This window comes from Diorhabda sublineata, chromosome 1 (assembly GCF_026230105.1).
Source record: "Diorhabda sublineata isolate icDioSubl1.1 chromosome 1, icDioSubl1.1, whole genome shotgun sequence".
Classification (NCBI taxonomy): domain Eukaryota; kingdom Metazoa; phylum Arthropoda; class Insecta; order Coleoptera; family Chrysomelidae; genus Diorhabda; species Diorhabda sublineata.
In genome coordinates, this window is record NC_079474.1 from 33,047,736 (window position 1) to 33,063,996 (window position 16,261).

General features: G+C 31.6%; 2 protein-coding genes across 5 annotated transcripts in view; both read right to left on the reverse strand.

Moving 5' to 3' along the window:
- The window catches only part of LOC130446005 (pleiotrophin-like), a 69,443-nt gene extending 64,758 nt beyond the window's left edge, over window positions 1-4,685 (reverse strand). For 2 of the 4 annotated variants that reach the window (XM_056781991.1, XM_056781967.1), the window contains exon 1: window positions 4,425-4,684. The gene's annotated coding sequence lies outside the window, so the exon portion shown is untranslated. Of the gene's footprint in view, window positions 1-4,424 lie in introns of all 4 variants that reach the window. The other 2 variants (XM_056781975.1, XM_056781983.1) reach the window with 2 other exon arrangements.
- A 6,955-nt stretch (window positions 4,686-11,640) lies between these two features.
- Window positions 11,641-16,261, reverse strand: part of LOC130442053 (tryptophan 5-hydroxylase 1) — a 28,651-nt gene continuing 24,030 nt past the window's right edge. The window contains exons 7-9 of the mRNA XM_056776032.1: window positions 12,399-12,525; window positions 12,111-12,340; window positions 11,641-12,004 (exon numbers count right to left, since the gene is read on the reverse strand). Coding sequence (XP_056632010.1) covers window positions 11,719-12,004; window positions 12,111-12,340; window positions 12,399-12,525 — 643 coding nt within the window. The 3' untranslated portion in view covers window positions 11,641-11,718. The remainder of the gene's footprint in view (window positions 12,005-12,110; window positions 12,341-12,398; window positions 12,526-16,261) is intronic.

Here is a 16,261-nt window from a genome sequence, read left to right on the forward strand (position 1 = left end):
AGTATACATCAAAATCAAAGCCAGAAATTTCTTTTGGAGAGCACTGGGATGAAAATTCTCAGGCTAGTCTCGGGGAAAACGCTAGATCGAGAAAAATCTTGGACCAAGAAGATATCTTTCGGTTCGGAGGAGGTTTGGTGATGTTGTGGAGGAAAGGCGACTGTAGCCCTGGTAAAAACTGAAGGGATTTTTAAGAAAGAATATTAAAGACGAAAAGCAAGAATAAAACAAAAACGTAGTAGTGCCTAGGCAGCATTATAACGATCCCAATCATTCCTCTAAACTGTGCGAAGAGTATTTGAAAATATTTAGAAAGAAGAACGTACTGAAATTAATTATTTCGCCGTCACAGTCACTTGACCTTAATCCCTTTGAGTTGTTGGACGGGTAAGTCAAAAAGCAGTGTCCTACTTCACATCTTTGGAACATCTTGATGGAGCCAAATAGACCACGATTATTTGTCAAAATTGTTACAGATAATGCCAAAATGTGAATATCTAAATCGATCGTATTGTTTTTATTTGTTGGGCGTTTAAAAACTTTCGAATGACAGATGACAGATTGGTAAAAAAAGCGAAAGGTATGTCTCCAAAGTAGAGGTCGACCACGAAAGAGTTGGAGTGACAATCTAGAACCAGAATGAGGAAGATATAGGCGATACATCTATTATCGAAGAAAGAAGATTCGCAACATTTCGGGAAAGATAGTTTTTAGGAAAAAAAGTTTTTGAAATTGTTTACAGATAATTTTATTATCTACAATCTACGTGTAATTGCAAAAAAAATCATTTTTAACACAACCTTGAAAAAAAAATGTTTTTTAAGTTCTTAGGGGAATTCTTAGCATTGAGTTCCTAATCTAAATTAATTTTCAACCTAGATGCGAATTTTTGTACATACACAAACTAATTTTACCGTACTATAATATTTCTTTTTTTTATATTAAGAATTATTTTTTATTTTATAGTTCGACTGAGTATAAAAAGTGGTGAAATATAATTTAGTAAATAGTTGACTAATTTTAATTTTGTGTGTCTACTTTCTGAGTTAGAGACACAATTTTCATATTCATACTACCTGCTTTCGAAATTTATGTTTATGCTTCCGGTTGACTGCCTTTGAAATATAAACATGGAATTTACATGATACGTTTTACCCCAATCCTTTAAAAATTAAAATACAAAAGACAGATATATGTTGTTTATAAAAAAAATTATTGAATATTTTCCCGCGATGTTAGTATTATTTTTTTATAATTATTATTGTTTTTTTATATTTATTAATAGCGTGAGGTTATCACAGAAATTTAACCAAAACAGTTTTGAAAATAACAACCGAGAAGTTATTGCGTCTAATTTCTCATTTAGTTAATGATCTTTCAACAACAATAATAATAGATTACAAAAATTTTTACGAATGTTTAAAAGTTATCGATATGCGTTGTTTAGAATCAAAATTTACATCCCTATATCTCAAAATCATCGATCAACTGTAGTTTTACAATGTCGTTGGCACAAAAACTCTTCAATTTTTCGTCTTGTCTTTGAATTCAAGTCCTAAATTTACTTAATACTTGTCTTCTTCGTCTTCAGTTTCATTATCGTCTTCACTCTCAGTATCCCAATTTCGACGTTATATTCAGTGAAATTTCGAATGGTGTTGTGGGCTAATAGTTTTCTCAAAAAGTCAACGTTTCGATCCCTTATTTGAACTTTATCAAGTCTTCAATAGCTACCTCTGTGCCATATGTTGACGATAGATTTGAGAAGCCCTGTTCCAGATGTCTTTCTTGATATTCCTAGTATGAAATTTCGTATGGTTTTGTGGATTGGGGACTCAACTCAAAATAACCTGGGTTTTACGAATCTATCGGCAACAAATATGGCACGGAAGTAACTAGAATGTTGGAGCCTTGAGGTCAAATAAAGGATCGGAACGTTGGTATTTTAAAAAACTCTCGACAGTTTTATTTTGAGTCCTTAACCCACAACATCATTAGAAATTTCATACTAGGAATGTGTATAATATCAAGAACGTTACCTTCAATGTCAAATTCATCCGCTTCTTCTAAATTATCATCATACAACAAAATTTTTTCTTTAATTTCGTCGAGAACCAGCTATTATGTGATGAAATCCTTTTCATCCAAAAGGGGATGGCATTCAATATGACGACTGACCTGCCCATTCCACACACAGTTACTGATCGATTTAATAATCAGTTTGGTGAAAGATGATTTGGAAGAAGAAGATTTGTTGATCTGCTAGATCCCAGATAGAACATATTCCGAAATATGGTGAAAGTAGCTTTTGGACAATTCCGAAAACGTATATGGAAAGACATTTGTGCAGCCCAACATTTAATCTGAATACTAATTAGTGTAAAATCAGAAATTGAGTTTTTTACCCCTCCCTGTACTGCATCCAACGATTTTTTCTTTTCCATCCCTTTTCTTCAATGATCCTTTCTATATATCTATGTTTCCATATCCTTTTAATATGCATTAACCATTTTATTCTATTTGGATTTATAGAGATTCTTCATTTTTTGATTAATTTTTTTTATATCCCAAAGATTTTCCTCTATATCTTCCTTTCCATATAACCAGTTTTGTTTCTTCGGCATTTGTTAAACTCCTTGTTTCACTTCCGGATGTTACTGTTAAGGCCGGGTCACACCTATCATGCATCCTTCCGATCCGACTACGATCATACAATCGGACGAGTGTTTAAGAGTGAAGTAAGACTGAGTTTGAACAGTGTAGTTCACACCTTTCCCACACGTGTCCGATCCCACTTTTACACGACTCCGATCTTCGTTTAGCGTGTCGTTTGAAATTAGTAATAATATTTTTGTGGTATTTGTTTTTTCTTACCAAATTGGCAATAGTGTCGGGTATAAAATCGGAAAATTCTATTAAAGAACTGATAAAGTAAGAAAAGTCAATTAGTTTTCCCTAGATAGGCGCTGGAATTTTAAAAAATCGACGAATTCGTGCGGCGCTTTTCGGGCGGCATCTTTCAGATTTATTTTAAATGGCGGATCGGAATCCGTTATTGCAATGGCCAATATTAATGAATTAAAGTTTGAATTGCTACTTCATACACCCTATTCGCCAGATTTAGTCCCCTCGGATTATTTTCTGTTTTCAGAATTGAAAAAATTGCTCGGTGATCAAAGATTTTCCAACAATGAAGAGATGATGTCGGCTGTTTATGACTATTTTGAAGAGCTTGACTATTCTTATTATAAAAAGAGAATAAAGCTGATTGAAAATCGCTGGGAGAAGTGTATGGAGGTTGAGTTGAAAAATAAATATATTTTTTTTGCAAAATTTTCGTGTTTTCTTTGTTGGGTTAGGTACTTTTTGGACCATCCTCGTAGTTGCTAAATCGTCTGCAAAGTTTATATTCCGAACTAATATTAATTAAGTTCGGAAAATAGTGGAAATTACGCTCTACCTTAACTATTTTGCCTTGTTTGTTATACATGATTCATAACCTCAACTAATTACATAACCTGTCAATCTGTAGACATATTAAATGATCAATTTATTTAATTAAAATAGAAATATATATCACTGTGATTCATTCTAAATCTCTTTTCCCGAGCCTCCACTTTATTTAACCTTCCTCCTTTAGATATAGATTTCAAAGTATAAACTTCATTTATAATTTATGGTTGTGATGGTGAAAGTTTAAGATTTATGAGGATACAAGTCATGCTTTAATTACCAAATATAAAAATATTCATTGTGAAGTAATTCGCTTCTCTTCCCAATAAAACAATATTGTGGAAGTGATTTATAAAAAAAATTATTATATCTGCAAAATCGTTATATTCAAGATTTTACTGCTCATATTTAAATTGTAGTAATTCATAAAATACACGACCCTCTATCGTTATCTGTTGATTTAACTTGTAATTAATCAAAGAATTATTAACTTCTAATAATGAATATCCCTCAACCCTTTTGGGGGAAATTAAAAGTTCCTTCACCTTTATCCTACTACCTCATCGTCCAGGACTGAAAAGGTAATTAGCACTTTAACAACTTTAGCCGCCATCTTACCAAAATACACAAAAAGGATTCTTAATGACTTTTCAATTTATTTCAACAGAAACAGGACGACAAAAATATTAAATGTACGTTCAACTTTTGTAAAAAAAGACACTACACTATCATGTTTATTTATAGATTTCAAAACGGAAATATTGTCTGCTTTTGAAGAGATTAATTTGAAATTTATCTTATAAAAATACATTTAAAATTGTTATTTATATAAAATATATTAAAAATAAATAAATAGATTTTCAATTATGCAGTAAATTTGGAATTATCACGTCTTTTTATTTGTAATATAATGTTTTTTTATGAGTAGAATTAAACAAATATTTTTATAAAAAAAATTATGAAAATCTTACCTTGACACTTCTTCACCAACCAACAGCCTGTTTAGAAACGAGATTTAGTTTAAAAAATAGCAACAAAAAACGATGTTTCCTGACACAATTTAACCCAAAAAAATACGAATATTACACGCGTATTCTTTAACTCGTACTGTGTTAAGTTTCCAGCGATGAGGAGGCTGTGGCGCTGTAGCTACCGCGAAGTTACAGAGTCACAGAGAGAGAGTGAACGAAGGCACTATCGATCAGAGCAGGCTGAGCGGCGGTTGCCGAGTAGCTCTATATACACGGGGGGGCATGGCACAGGGACGGGGGCGCAACGCGTGCCGTGTGCTATGACTATGAGAAAGGTGCAGTGGGTTTGTGATGATACACTCTCGTTCACCCGAAGTCGCTATTTGAGGACATTAGTTTGACGGTTAACGATTACCAGGTGTGGATGATTTATTTATTACTCCATATTTATATATATTATCATTTTAACAATATTTTCAAGAAAAAAATAAAGTAGAAACGATGGAGGTCTTCAATCACATTACTGATACGTCAACACAATATTCATAAGAAACAAATCAAAATGTCTGACAACTCAAAAAAAAATAATCGTTATGACTAATATTCCAACGGTCGGTCTTTTAAAATTAAAAAAGAAATTTAACTTTTCTAATTGATGGTTAACATCGACATATTTAGCAAAACACTTTTCATAAAAATATCTATATACTGGGTGAATTGGTTAAAAAATCCAAAATTAATATTAGCCATTTCACTGGTGAACCAATTTTTTGCAGGATGACATATTTATGACCTAATATGGGTGTCATCCTAATTAAATTGAAATTACACTTTAGAACGTTTTTTTTTTTAGATAGTTTAGAGTTTAAATAGAAGATTCTTAAACATATTAAAAACCGACTGTTCGGTAAAAACCGTTTATTTGTCTATCTTAAAACTTATACTACTAATTTTATTCGTTCAAGCGATATTCAGTTTGTGAAAAATTTATTTCTTCGTTTTTATAAAAATCAGGGAACACACTTCGTGCATATATCATTTTCGATAAAGACGGTTAGACAGGATTAATTCCAAATTCCATTTTTTTTTCGTTGACGACTGGACTATATGTGCTATTTATGCTGCTAGTTTAAATGAGGTTCTCAACGTGAGACCCTCTCGCACAATCCGCGTATACTGTACTGTGAATATGACAAAAAAAATATCTAGTGGAATAAAGTCTGGTCCTGGGTCATTAGATAAACTTCATTATTCATTTAATTATTAGAAAATATTCATTCAAAGAAACATTCACATCATAATTTCGCTGGTACCATATTGTTTTAATAAGTAGATTCCAGTTTTTTAATGTTTGGAAAAGAACGAAGAAAGTCTAGTATTATTTGATACCTCAATCTTTTGTAAATATAAGATTGCTATCTATAAAAAGCGGTCCGATAATTTGTTGTCAATAATTCCCCCACTAAACTTACTTTTTGGGAGGATCTACTTTATATAAGGAAACTTGAGTTTATTTTGGTACTACACATTCCAAAAGTAAAAATTGATTACTCTAAGACAACCAAGTTTTCCAAAATATTCTGAGAACCGAGAATATGATTAAATTGACCGAACTACAGATGTTTATAAAGTCTAACCTAACAACGCCATCTCTTATTGAACGACCGAGATTATTAGACAGCTGGTAATAATTTCATCATTTCGTCTTAATGTCAATTTTTTATTATCCACTATTTGCTGTTATTTGTATATTCACAATTTTGTAACTATTTAGTTTGTTTTGTAAATAATGACAATATCTTTAGGCGTGATGTATTTATAAACATTTTATTTTCTATTAAAATAAAATGTAAGGTTATATCCGAGTCGTATCTCGTTAGTAAATCATTTTAATTGAAATAAAAATCATTTATTCATTAGAATCAAGTTATAACGACCAAGTATAGAATAAAAAGATGTATACACAATAAAAACTTATCAACTAATGAACAGGTTTAATTAAGTATAAAGGAGTGCGTATGATCGTAAATGGTATTAACTTCCTTTTTTTTACTGTGTTTGGTAAAGTAATTGAAATTCTAGCTAAACAAGCCTTCTTGAATAATACTTATATGTTTATATACCGTAAATGTTCCTTTCCTACATCAAAAAGAACTTTGATATGTTAAAAACTCTTAATCTCTTTAGGTTTCGAACGAAAGAGTGTAAAAACAAGCATCACATTCGTACTCATGAAGTTTTAAAAAAATCTATATCTATGATTTTTATTGGTTAGGAAATGGGTAAAAAATCTAACAACTACTGAAAAAGATTTCAAAATGTAAAATTTACAATCAAATTGTTCTTCTCAAACTATCTACTAATGATTTTATATATTGAATCATTATATCAGGTGTTCGTTTTGTCTCGCAAATTATAGTTCGTGACTCAATTGTAAGAAACTTTGTCTGGGATGCTTATCAGAGCGAAAACTAAAGGGTCCACCCAAATAATCACCCTAAGGGCGTTTTAATCAATCGGATTAATGTTATTACGATTAAATTACCCTGAAAGGAACTAACGTTTATTTCGGATGTCTATTGGATAGATTTCCAACACACTGCCATAAAATATTTTCCTTAATGCAACAATATGATTTCATTAGAAATTTGTTAAGGTAAAAAACGAAACGTGGTAGGTGGAGGTCTGCTACTGTTTTTTTTTACACCCTTCGAATTTGTTTTATCACCTTGACTAGATTTATTTCTAGTTATTTAACCTAATATTTTCCAAAATGAATGATAAAAATTCAATTTAGAAACGTTTATGAACTAGATACAATAGTGAATGAGTGAATTATTTAGAACGTATAGAATACTAAAGTCTGTTAGCTACGCCATCTTCACAACTATTTGCGAACTTAATAAGTCCATCAAAATGTCATCTTACAGAAAACTATTAAGCAGTATTTATTGAGTTTATTTCTAACTCATTAATTAACAAATTAAAAGGGCCTCATTTGAGGAGAAAATAATTTTATTTGATTAATAAATACAATAGATACTCTGGACGTAATTTATTGTATAACAAATTAGAAAGTGTCATATGTTGCCCTCTATGATTCAATTGTTAAACGCGGTACATTTTATCAATATCAAAATAGATTTATAGAAACTTGATGAATCAAAATTGTTTGAAATAAAATTTGTTCTTAGATTGTAGATTCCGAAATATTTATTTCAAAATATCATATTAAATACGTTTGAAGTTAGGTTGTATTAGTTTGAATTTGTGAGTTTTAGAATAGGCAAAAGAATTTTTCTAAGTATGGTGGATTTTATAGTTCATGAATCTTTACATGTCATTTAACAGGCATATTCTCTATCATATCGTACATAAAGTGCCTTCTATACACATTTTTCTACATTCTATTCGTTCCAAATAGAATTCTTCAGGAATAATAATCGATAAAACATATGTTTGAGAATGAAAGTACGGTTCAGGTTCTCAATAACAGATGGCGTCATTATCAATTTTATTTATATTATATACGTAGCAAAGTACCATGTTCTTTAATACTATCAACACACAATAGAATAAAAAAACTGTTAGGAAACTGCTAAGAGATATGTGAAAACTGTGTTGAACATGTTATCAAAGAAGAAGATTGGTATGTGGTTATCACCCTCTTTACAAGCATTCATAATTCAATTAAATGATGAATCTAGTTCGGACGATTTTGACTACCATAATTATTTAAAAGATACTTTGGAATTGAAATGTTTTTTTTTGTTTTATTTGCAAAGATGTAAGTTCCCTTTATGGTTTTTGCTATGACATTTCGTTTTCTAGAAAAAAAAACGAATGAGGTACCAAAAGGGCTCAGTTCATGTCTGGTACCCTGTTTAAACCAATTCGATTATTTTTTAGAAACTTACAAGACATTTTTTGTTTTTACCTCAACAAGTCTAAATGAATTTTTAAATATGCTTATGTATATTTGTACAAATTTGAGGCCTCGTGTTTCTAATACCAATCTTTTGATTTTTTTTGCTTTACATCTAAAACCTTCAAAAAAAATTTATCTATAATCTATAATTTCAGCTCAATGCTCTAATTATTTTGGTGTTAGTGAATTTTTAAATATGCATACATTAATAATAGAACAAGTTTGAAATCTCATATTTCCAATTCTGTAAGACCTATCAAAGTCCTGATTTTTTTATACATACACATAACCTTCAAAAACAGCCTTCTATAATTTCAGCTCAATGCACTAATTATTTTGGCGTGAGTGAATTTTCAACTAAGCATACATTTACGTTGAAAATAGAACAAGTTTAAAGCCTCATATTTCCAATACTGTGAGACCTATCAACGTCCTGATTTTTTTCTAAATACACCTCTGTAAAGTACGGTGTGTGATTCGATGTTTGAGAAAACAAAATACTTTATTCAATTTAACGTGAATTATATGAAACAAAACAATACGGTATGAAATACGGTTATATATGAAAGAAAAAGAATATAATGTCTCTTCACATGCGTGTTCGTTCTTGACGCATTCTTTTCTCCTGCCATCTCAGGAGTGTCTACAGAGATTCTTCAGTGGCATTGAAATCATAGATCGCCTACTATTAGGCAAACAAAAGTGGACTGTATAAACTACGAGGGCGAATCACTAAGTACGAGGAACCTCACCTTCTTTTTTATTTTCCCTTAATCTGAATTTGGAACATTACAAAATATATATTCTAGGTTGATCTTCCTTTTATAGATTAAGTGCAATGACTATTTTTGGGACAAATGCATATATTGTATTTTAAATGGGAAAGTGATGTAATTAACGCCGAATGGTTAATTGTTGCCCCCTTCTCACTGTTATGAGAAAACACTCGGTATTTTAGCCGATACGAGCAGTAGCAAACGAGGTATCATATATTTGCTGTGTTTCATTTGAAAAGAAATATCAATAGTTAACCAAGCACAAGAAAACACAAAAAACCCATCCAAATATGGTTTACCTATCGAATGAATCATAGGGGGTACTTTTAAAATAGTATTTGTTCATTGGTAGAATATTATTATTGATGGATTAATTTCATGTCAATAAAATGTTCATCCAAACTTTAAAACATTTTCATGAATTTGAAATTTACTCGAAAAAAGTTCAAATTGAGCTTTGATCTAATCTATTTTTTTCATACTATTCAGTTTGATTTTGATATTAATTAACAATAACATCCTTCGATTACAAGAAACTTCAGAAAATTGTATTTGAATTAGTTGGTGATTAGTTTTGTTTCATTGAAATGTTGACACCAAAAATTGATATTTGTTCAGAAAATTTTTTCGATAAAATTTGGACGGACTTTTGTTCTATTCACTATTTTTTTCTAAAATTAATTCAAATTGTTCTCTTTTGATATTACTAACACATTGACAACATTCCCTTACAATAAATTGGATTAATATTCATTTGTTAGTTTTGGGATTATAATGTAAAGTATTAAATAAAGATATTTGAGTATATTACTATTTTTTTATTTCAGATTGTATAAATTGTTCCAACAAATAACTTTTCCTTAACGTAACTATTTTTCTAGATTATCGTTAAAGTAGTATAGCCATTGAAAGAAAATTTACATACAAAAATATTCGAATACTAAATATTTTCACATAACTCCATATTAACCAAGAAAATAGATTTGGAAAATGTGTATTTATTAATTATATATTGAATTTGTAATTGTATGTACATCTGTAATACATTGAAAAGTACATATAACATTTAACAGAAATTACTTACAAATCAGAATAATCTGGTTACAAAATACAAGTAAAATTAGTTATAAATCAGAAAGAATTAGTTACAAAATTGAAGTAAATTAGTTATAAGCCAAAATAAATTAGATACAAACATTTGCATGAATTAAAATAAGCGAGTTATTGGATATATGCAGAACTTGTCCATTTGTGATAAAAATAAATATTTGCATGATTAAACTTACTCTAAACATGTCTCAAATTTTCCTTTATGCTTAGTGTTGAAATGCCTAATTAAATTGCTAGAGCGAGTGAAACATTCCTGACAAAGTGGGCATACATTTGAAAGTGAATCAATGTTCTTTTTATAATGCACTTTATTGCAAGTTAAATCAGTCTTGCTAACGAACGTCCGATAACACTCAAGACAATTAAATAATCCAGTCTTCAATTCCTCTTCATTCATACTTTCCATAATAAATAATTTAGATTTCAGTTCTTCTTTATTATTACTCTCCATAATATACTTTGAGGTTATAAAAAATGATATTTTAGTTAAGTAATATGATACGTATATGTAAATATTACACATTTTACTTACCTATTTCAATGATTTACCTATCAACACAAAACATATTTACACGTAAATACTAACGCAAATTGTTTGATGGTTGAGATGGTTTGAGCGTTTGATGTGCGCTGACAGCGACGTTATGTTCCAGACAGTGTTGCCACAATTTAAAAGCTGAATGTAAAAATTGAACTAGAAAATGTACTAGATTGTACCAACTTCAAACAAATTTAATAAAATTATAGAAAGATGTATAAACATAAGTTTAAATTGAATTTTTTTTTCCAAAAATGTAATAGAGTGTTTCAATTATTATTTAAAAACATTCCGGCCTCTGGTATAGTACATGCTCCCAGTGGGAGAAATTGGGAGAAAACGAACGCAGGGAAAATGTATTAGAAAAAAGGAAAAATGTACTAGCGTATAAAATACACTAAAATGTATTAAAATTGTACAATTGTACATGCTCTGGCAACACTGGTTCCAGAGCATGCGCAAAGCGAGCAAGGAGGAACGGACCCGTTTGACATTTATCCACTCGTAAAATAACTACCCACGTGCAACATCCTATAATGTTGAAATATTTTCTTATAAAGTTACTCCAAATGGTATGGTTGCTATGGAAACTTTTAGGATCCAATATATCATCATACGTCATCAACAAATCGTGTCTAGAAACTAATTTGTTTTTAGAAATATCTGGCCTTTACCAAATAGTAGCTTAAGCGCAGTTATTTTCACAATTTCACCTTTAATTTTCAAAAAACATTAAAATTTCTACCAAAGATACTTGGGTATTAACGGTAATTTCGATATATTCGAAAGAAGGTTTAGAAAAACATCTACGAACGTTGGTGATGGTAAAAACATGCAGTTCAGCTTAATAAATATAATAATCAATAACAGAAATCTACAAGTATTTTATTTTCCGATTTGTAATACATTATATAGTGTAATTTACATTTTGTATTTCTCTGCTCATTTCTTTTCGATCAATTCTTTTCGTTCTCCAATTCCATTATGAGTAGCGTTCGGTTGCTCTTCGTCGATTAAACCTTTTTGCAACAAGTTAGCAATACGATTAACGTCTAACGTTGAATCTCTAGCGCTTATTTTCTTTAAAGCGCTATTCACAATACAAAGATCCCCTCTAAGTTCCGATACCAAGGCCGTGATCTTCTTCTCGTTACTCAATACTTCCACAGCTTGAGTATAAGGGTTGTATCTGATGCCGAAAGGACGTTTGATTTGTTCAGCGAAGGTTCTAAAACCAATATATATATATATATATATATATATATATATATATATATATATATATATATATATCTACTGTATATTTAATATTATTAGAAGAAAATGCTTCTTACCTCATTTTTTCTTTGGCTTCTTCGAAAGAATCGGTGTACCAATAACCAAGCTGGTAATCCGTGATTATACATTCTTGCTGGCAAGTAAGTTCGGGATCGAAACGTTTTACTTTATCTTTGGATTCAATCGCATGTTTCAACTCGGCTACTGAACTTAAAAGACCTGCCCCGTATACTTTCAATTCGTCATTCTCTTTTGCCAAACCGAATTCAACGGTAAAGAAGTAAAGCTGGAAAAATATAATATGATGCATTAATTTATTAGCTTTGATGTATTTGAATTCTTACCGTTGCTAATTTGTCTATGTCTTCTTGACAAGCTCCTAACGATGCCAATCCTAGTTCTTGGGAAAATTGGGCGAAACTTGGGTTTGCAAGTAAAGGCATATGACCAAGTAATTCGTGACAACAATCTCTAGAAAATTAACAACGTGTTTAAAAACACAACAGATCTGTTGTTACAAGAAAAGACAAAATGCTCCTAGCGATTCAATTATGACAAGAAGGATTATATAGTACAATGAAGGACCTGTGTGCAGAATGAAGAACGATATAGACACTTGTCTTTGGCTCCCGTTATCTTACGACACCCCAGAAACTAAACGGCAATCAACGAAAACAAATCTAAGCAAATCTTAAGAGTACAAGCAATCGATGAATATGTTTAATGCGAGATCATTAAGAAATTGCGCTCGATCTTATACTGTGACATCATGAATTTGCCTCGGGCGCGTTTAAACATCCTTCCTTTCTTACTTTTAGTGACTTTCATCTCTCATCGCAAAATTTTTTCAATTACACTGAGGAAAGATAATAAATAATAGAGAATTATATACATCAGGTGGCGTGGATTCGAGTAACTCTACATCGCTGATGTTTTCTTTTTCATCATCATTCATTGTTATTCATTAATTTGGGCAAAACTTCGGATAAAACAAATAATTACAGAAAATTAGAAATTTAAGGTTATGCAAAATCATCGAAGTGAAACTGTCAACTGTCAATATTGAAGTAGCTGGGTTACAATTAAGGAAGTTAAAGTTGTCTACTTCAGAGCGTCCCGAAAATGTTTTGTGGAACGAACAACTTTCAGATGGCGTCGTCTAAAACAGGGGTCTCCAAACTTTCCAGCCTTAGGACCATACTTACTCCAGTAAGTTCCGAGGGCCAAAACCATATTATCATTGTTGCCGGTGGTAAAAAGTGAAATAGTCCACTGATGAAAAAAGTACGCAACGTTTAAAAAAGGCTGCAAATCGGACTAAAGTCCGCAAAACGGCAACACTGCATATTATTAATTTTCCCGTCATTATCTGTAATTTCTAGATTAGTCGTAGAGTACGAGCCATGAGGAGTAATGTGACACGACATCTGGTGGACACAAGCGGAAATAGGTAGTACCTTCTATCGCTAACAGATGACGCTAATAGCACATACAGAATAATCTTGGTTCGAGAAAGTTCTGGTGTCTTCCACTCACTTCTAGATGGCAGTAACTGGAATATATAAGAAGGTTAGTGGCGCAACCACCAGTCAGTTCCTATGACACTGTTGTGAAGTAAAATAGTGCGTACCTCCTTAAAACGTGTTTGTGCGTGTTTTAGTTTAAGACATCTTTGTAACAGTATTTTGATTTGAATTGTTGCTTTTGTGTGTGATTTAGTAGTATGGAAAAGAAGCGAAAAATTGATAGTGAATGCAGAAAATTCAAAGATCAGTAGAACATTCAGTATTTCGTAATTGAGTCCAGTAACAAGGCGCTATGTTTGATTTGCAATGAAAGCATACCTGTTCTCAAAGAATATAACAGTAAACGTCAATATGAAACAAAACATTTTCAAAATTCCTCAAAATATACAGGAAGTTTTCGGACAGAAAAATTCGAAGCTATGAAGCGCGGATTGAAATCGCAGCAATCTTCATTTACAAAACTCAAAACTGAACAAGAGACTGCAACTCGTGCCAGCTTTCGTGTGGCTCTTGATATTGTAGAACGTGGAAAACCATTCACCGATGGAGAAATGATCAAAGATTGCATAATTGCAGTAGCCGAAAAAATGTGCCCTGAAAAGGTAAATTTATTAAAAACTGTCAGTATGTCAGCAAACACTGTGGCTAAATATATCATCTCAACTGTTCGACAAAAATGGGACATTTTGAGTGGTTTTCTTTGGCCTTGGATGAGTCAACGGATGTGTCAGATACTGCTCAGGTGTTGATTTATATTCGAGGAGTAGATAAAAGCTATGAAGTGCATGAAGAACTTCTTGATATTTATAGTATTCATGGCACAGCTACTGGTACAGATATTTTTAAAGAAGTTGAAATGGCCATTAATCAGAAGACCCTTCGATGGAAAAACTTGAAATATATTACAACTGATGGAGGCAAAAACACGAGTGGGAAAGATAAAGGAGTGGTCGCTCTTGTGTCAAAAGTTGTAGAAAATGACGGTGGTTCAAAACCATTAGTCTTACATTGTATCATTCATCAACAGTCTTTGTGCGGAAAATGTTTGGATATGTCTGAAGTTCTGAAACCAGTCATATCAACTGTTAATTTTATCAAAATGACTTACCTTAACATACTGCCGTACGTTGGCTTAGTTGTGGGAAAGTCCTTCAGCGCTTTTTTGAACTTCGAGCAGTTATCGAAATTTTTTAGAATGAAAAGCATCGCTCTCTTACTGGATTACAAAAAACAACGTATGGTTGTGGAAGTTAGCATTCTATGTTGATTTGACAAAACATGTGAACGAACTGAATTTGAGATTGCAAGGAGAAAACCAGCGTCTTCCTGATTTATACACTAATATCAAATCATTCCGGAAGAAATTGATACTGTTTCAATCACAACTACGAAGTAAATGTTTTTCACATTTTAAAACATGTGAAATAGTCAACCACACCACTGAGACTGAGTTTCCTATCGATTTTGCAATCGAAACTTTGAGTGCTTTGCAAATAAATTTTGATACTCGTTTCACGGACTTTGATGCCATTGCGAATCAAATTAAGATTTTTAGAATCCTTTTGATACTGACGTTGAAACCCTAGCCCCGGAACTTCAAATGGAAATGATTGATCTACAGTGCAGTGATACAATTAAGAACAAATATCAAAACTCATCTTTGTTGGAATTTTATAAGAATCGTCCACTGACACAATTTGATAATTTGCATAAACTTGCTCGTGGACTGTTTTCTGTTTTTGGTACTACTTATTTGTGTGAGAAGACCTTCTCCAAAATGAAGTACACAAAAAATGTTTACATATCTAAATTAACTGATTACAATTATCTGTTTCTTTATCCAACTTATCACAAAAACAATAACAATAAGCATACAACAATATTATGAGTAGTTAGCCCATGACCATATCAATGTAGATGTCATATTAATAATTATTCAACATAAAATTAGAATACTTCGGTAAACTAAATTTGATTTGCTATAAAAAATATGTTCTCTAAAAGGAGTTTTTATCCCCTCGGGCCGGATAAAATCTGTCCGCGGGCCGGATGTGGCCCTCGGGCCGTAGTTTGGAGACCCCTGGTCTAAAAAATCTTTTTTTGGTAGTCAACAACGATGCAGATGAGCTGAAAGAACTTGTCACCATATGATTGAAAAAACTACGAAGAAGGCGTATAAAAAAGTGCTAACAAACTTAAATAAATAAATGTTTTTTTATATAACCAAACTGATATAAATCCTAGGATATGAACCAGCGAAAGAGGCTTGATCTCAAGCCAGTAATACCCGGAGGATTATCCAATTTAAAAAACCCTACAGGGGTTCATATAGCACTTGCGATATGAAGAGAACGTTAACAGTTAACAGTTAACAGTACTAACTGTTTCTGTTCATAAACAGTTCCTCTAGCATTAATATGACTTGTCCCCATTGTTATTTCAAGGTATTTCATTACTCCACACAATTTTGGTGTAACAATTATATCATATGCTTGCTTAAAATCATTGAAGAGCATGTGCAAAAGTAGATTAAGCTATGGTAAATTGTTTTAGAGTAAACACTCGGTATGTGGTACCTTTGCCATGTTTAAATCCCTCTTTTATGTATCGGGTAGATGACTGCACTGTTACATTTCCTTGGTAATCCCTCTTGTTTCTTTCAAAACCAGTTTTTATAGTAT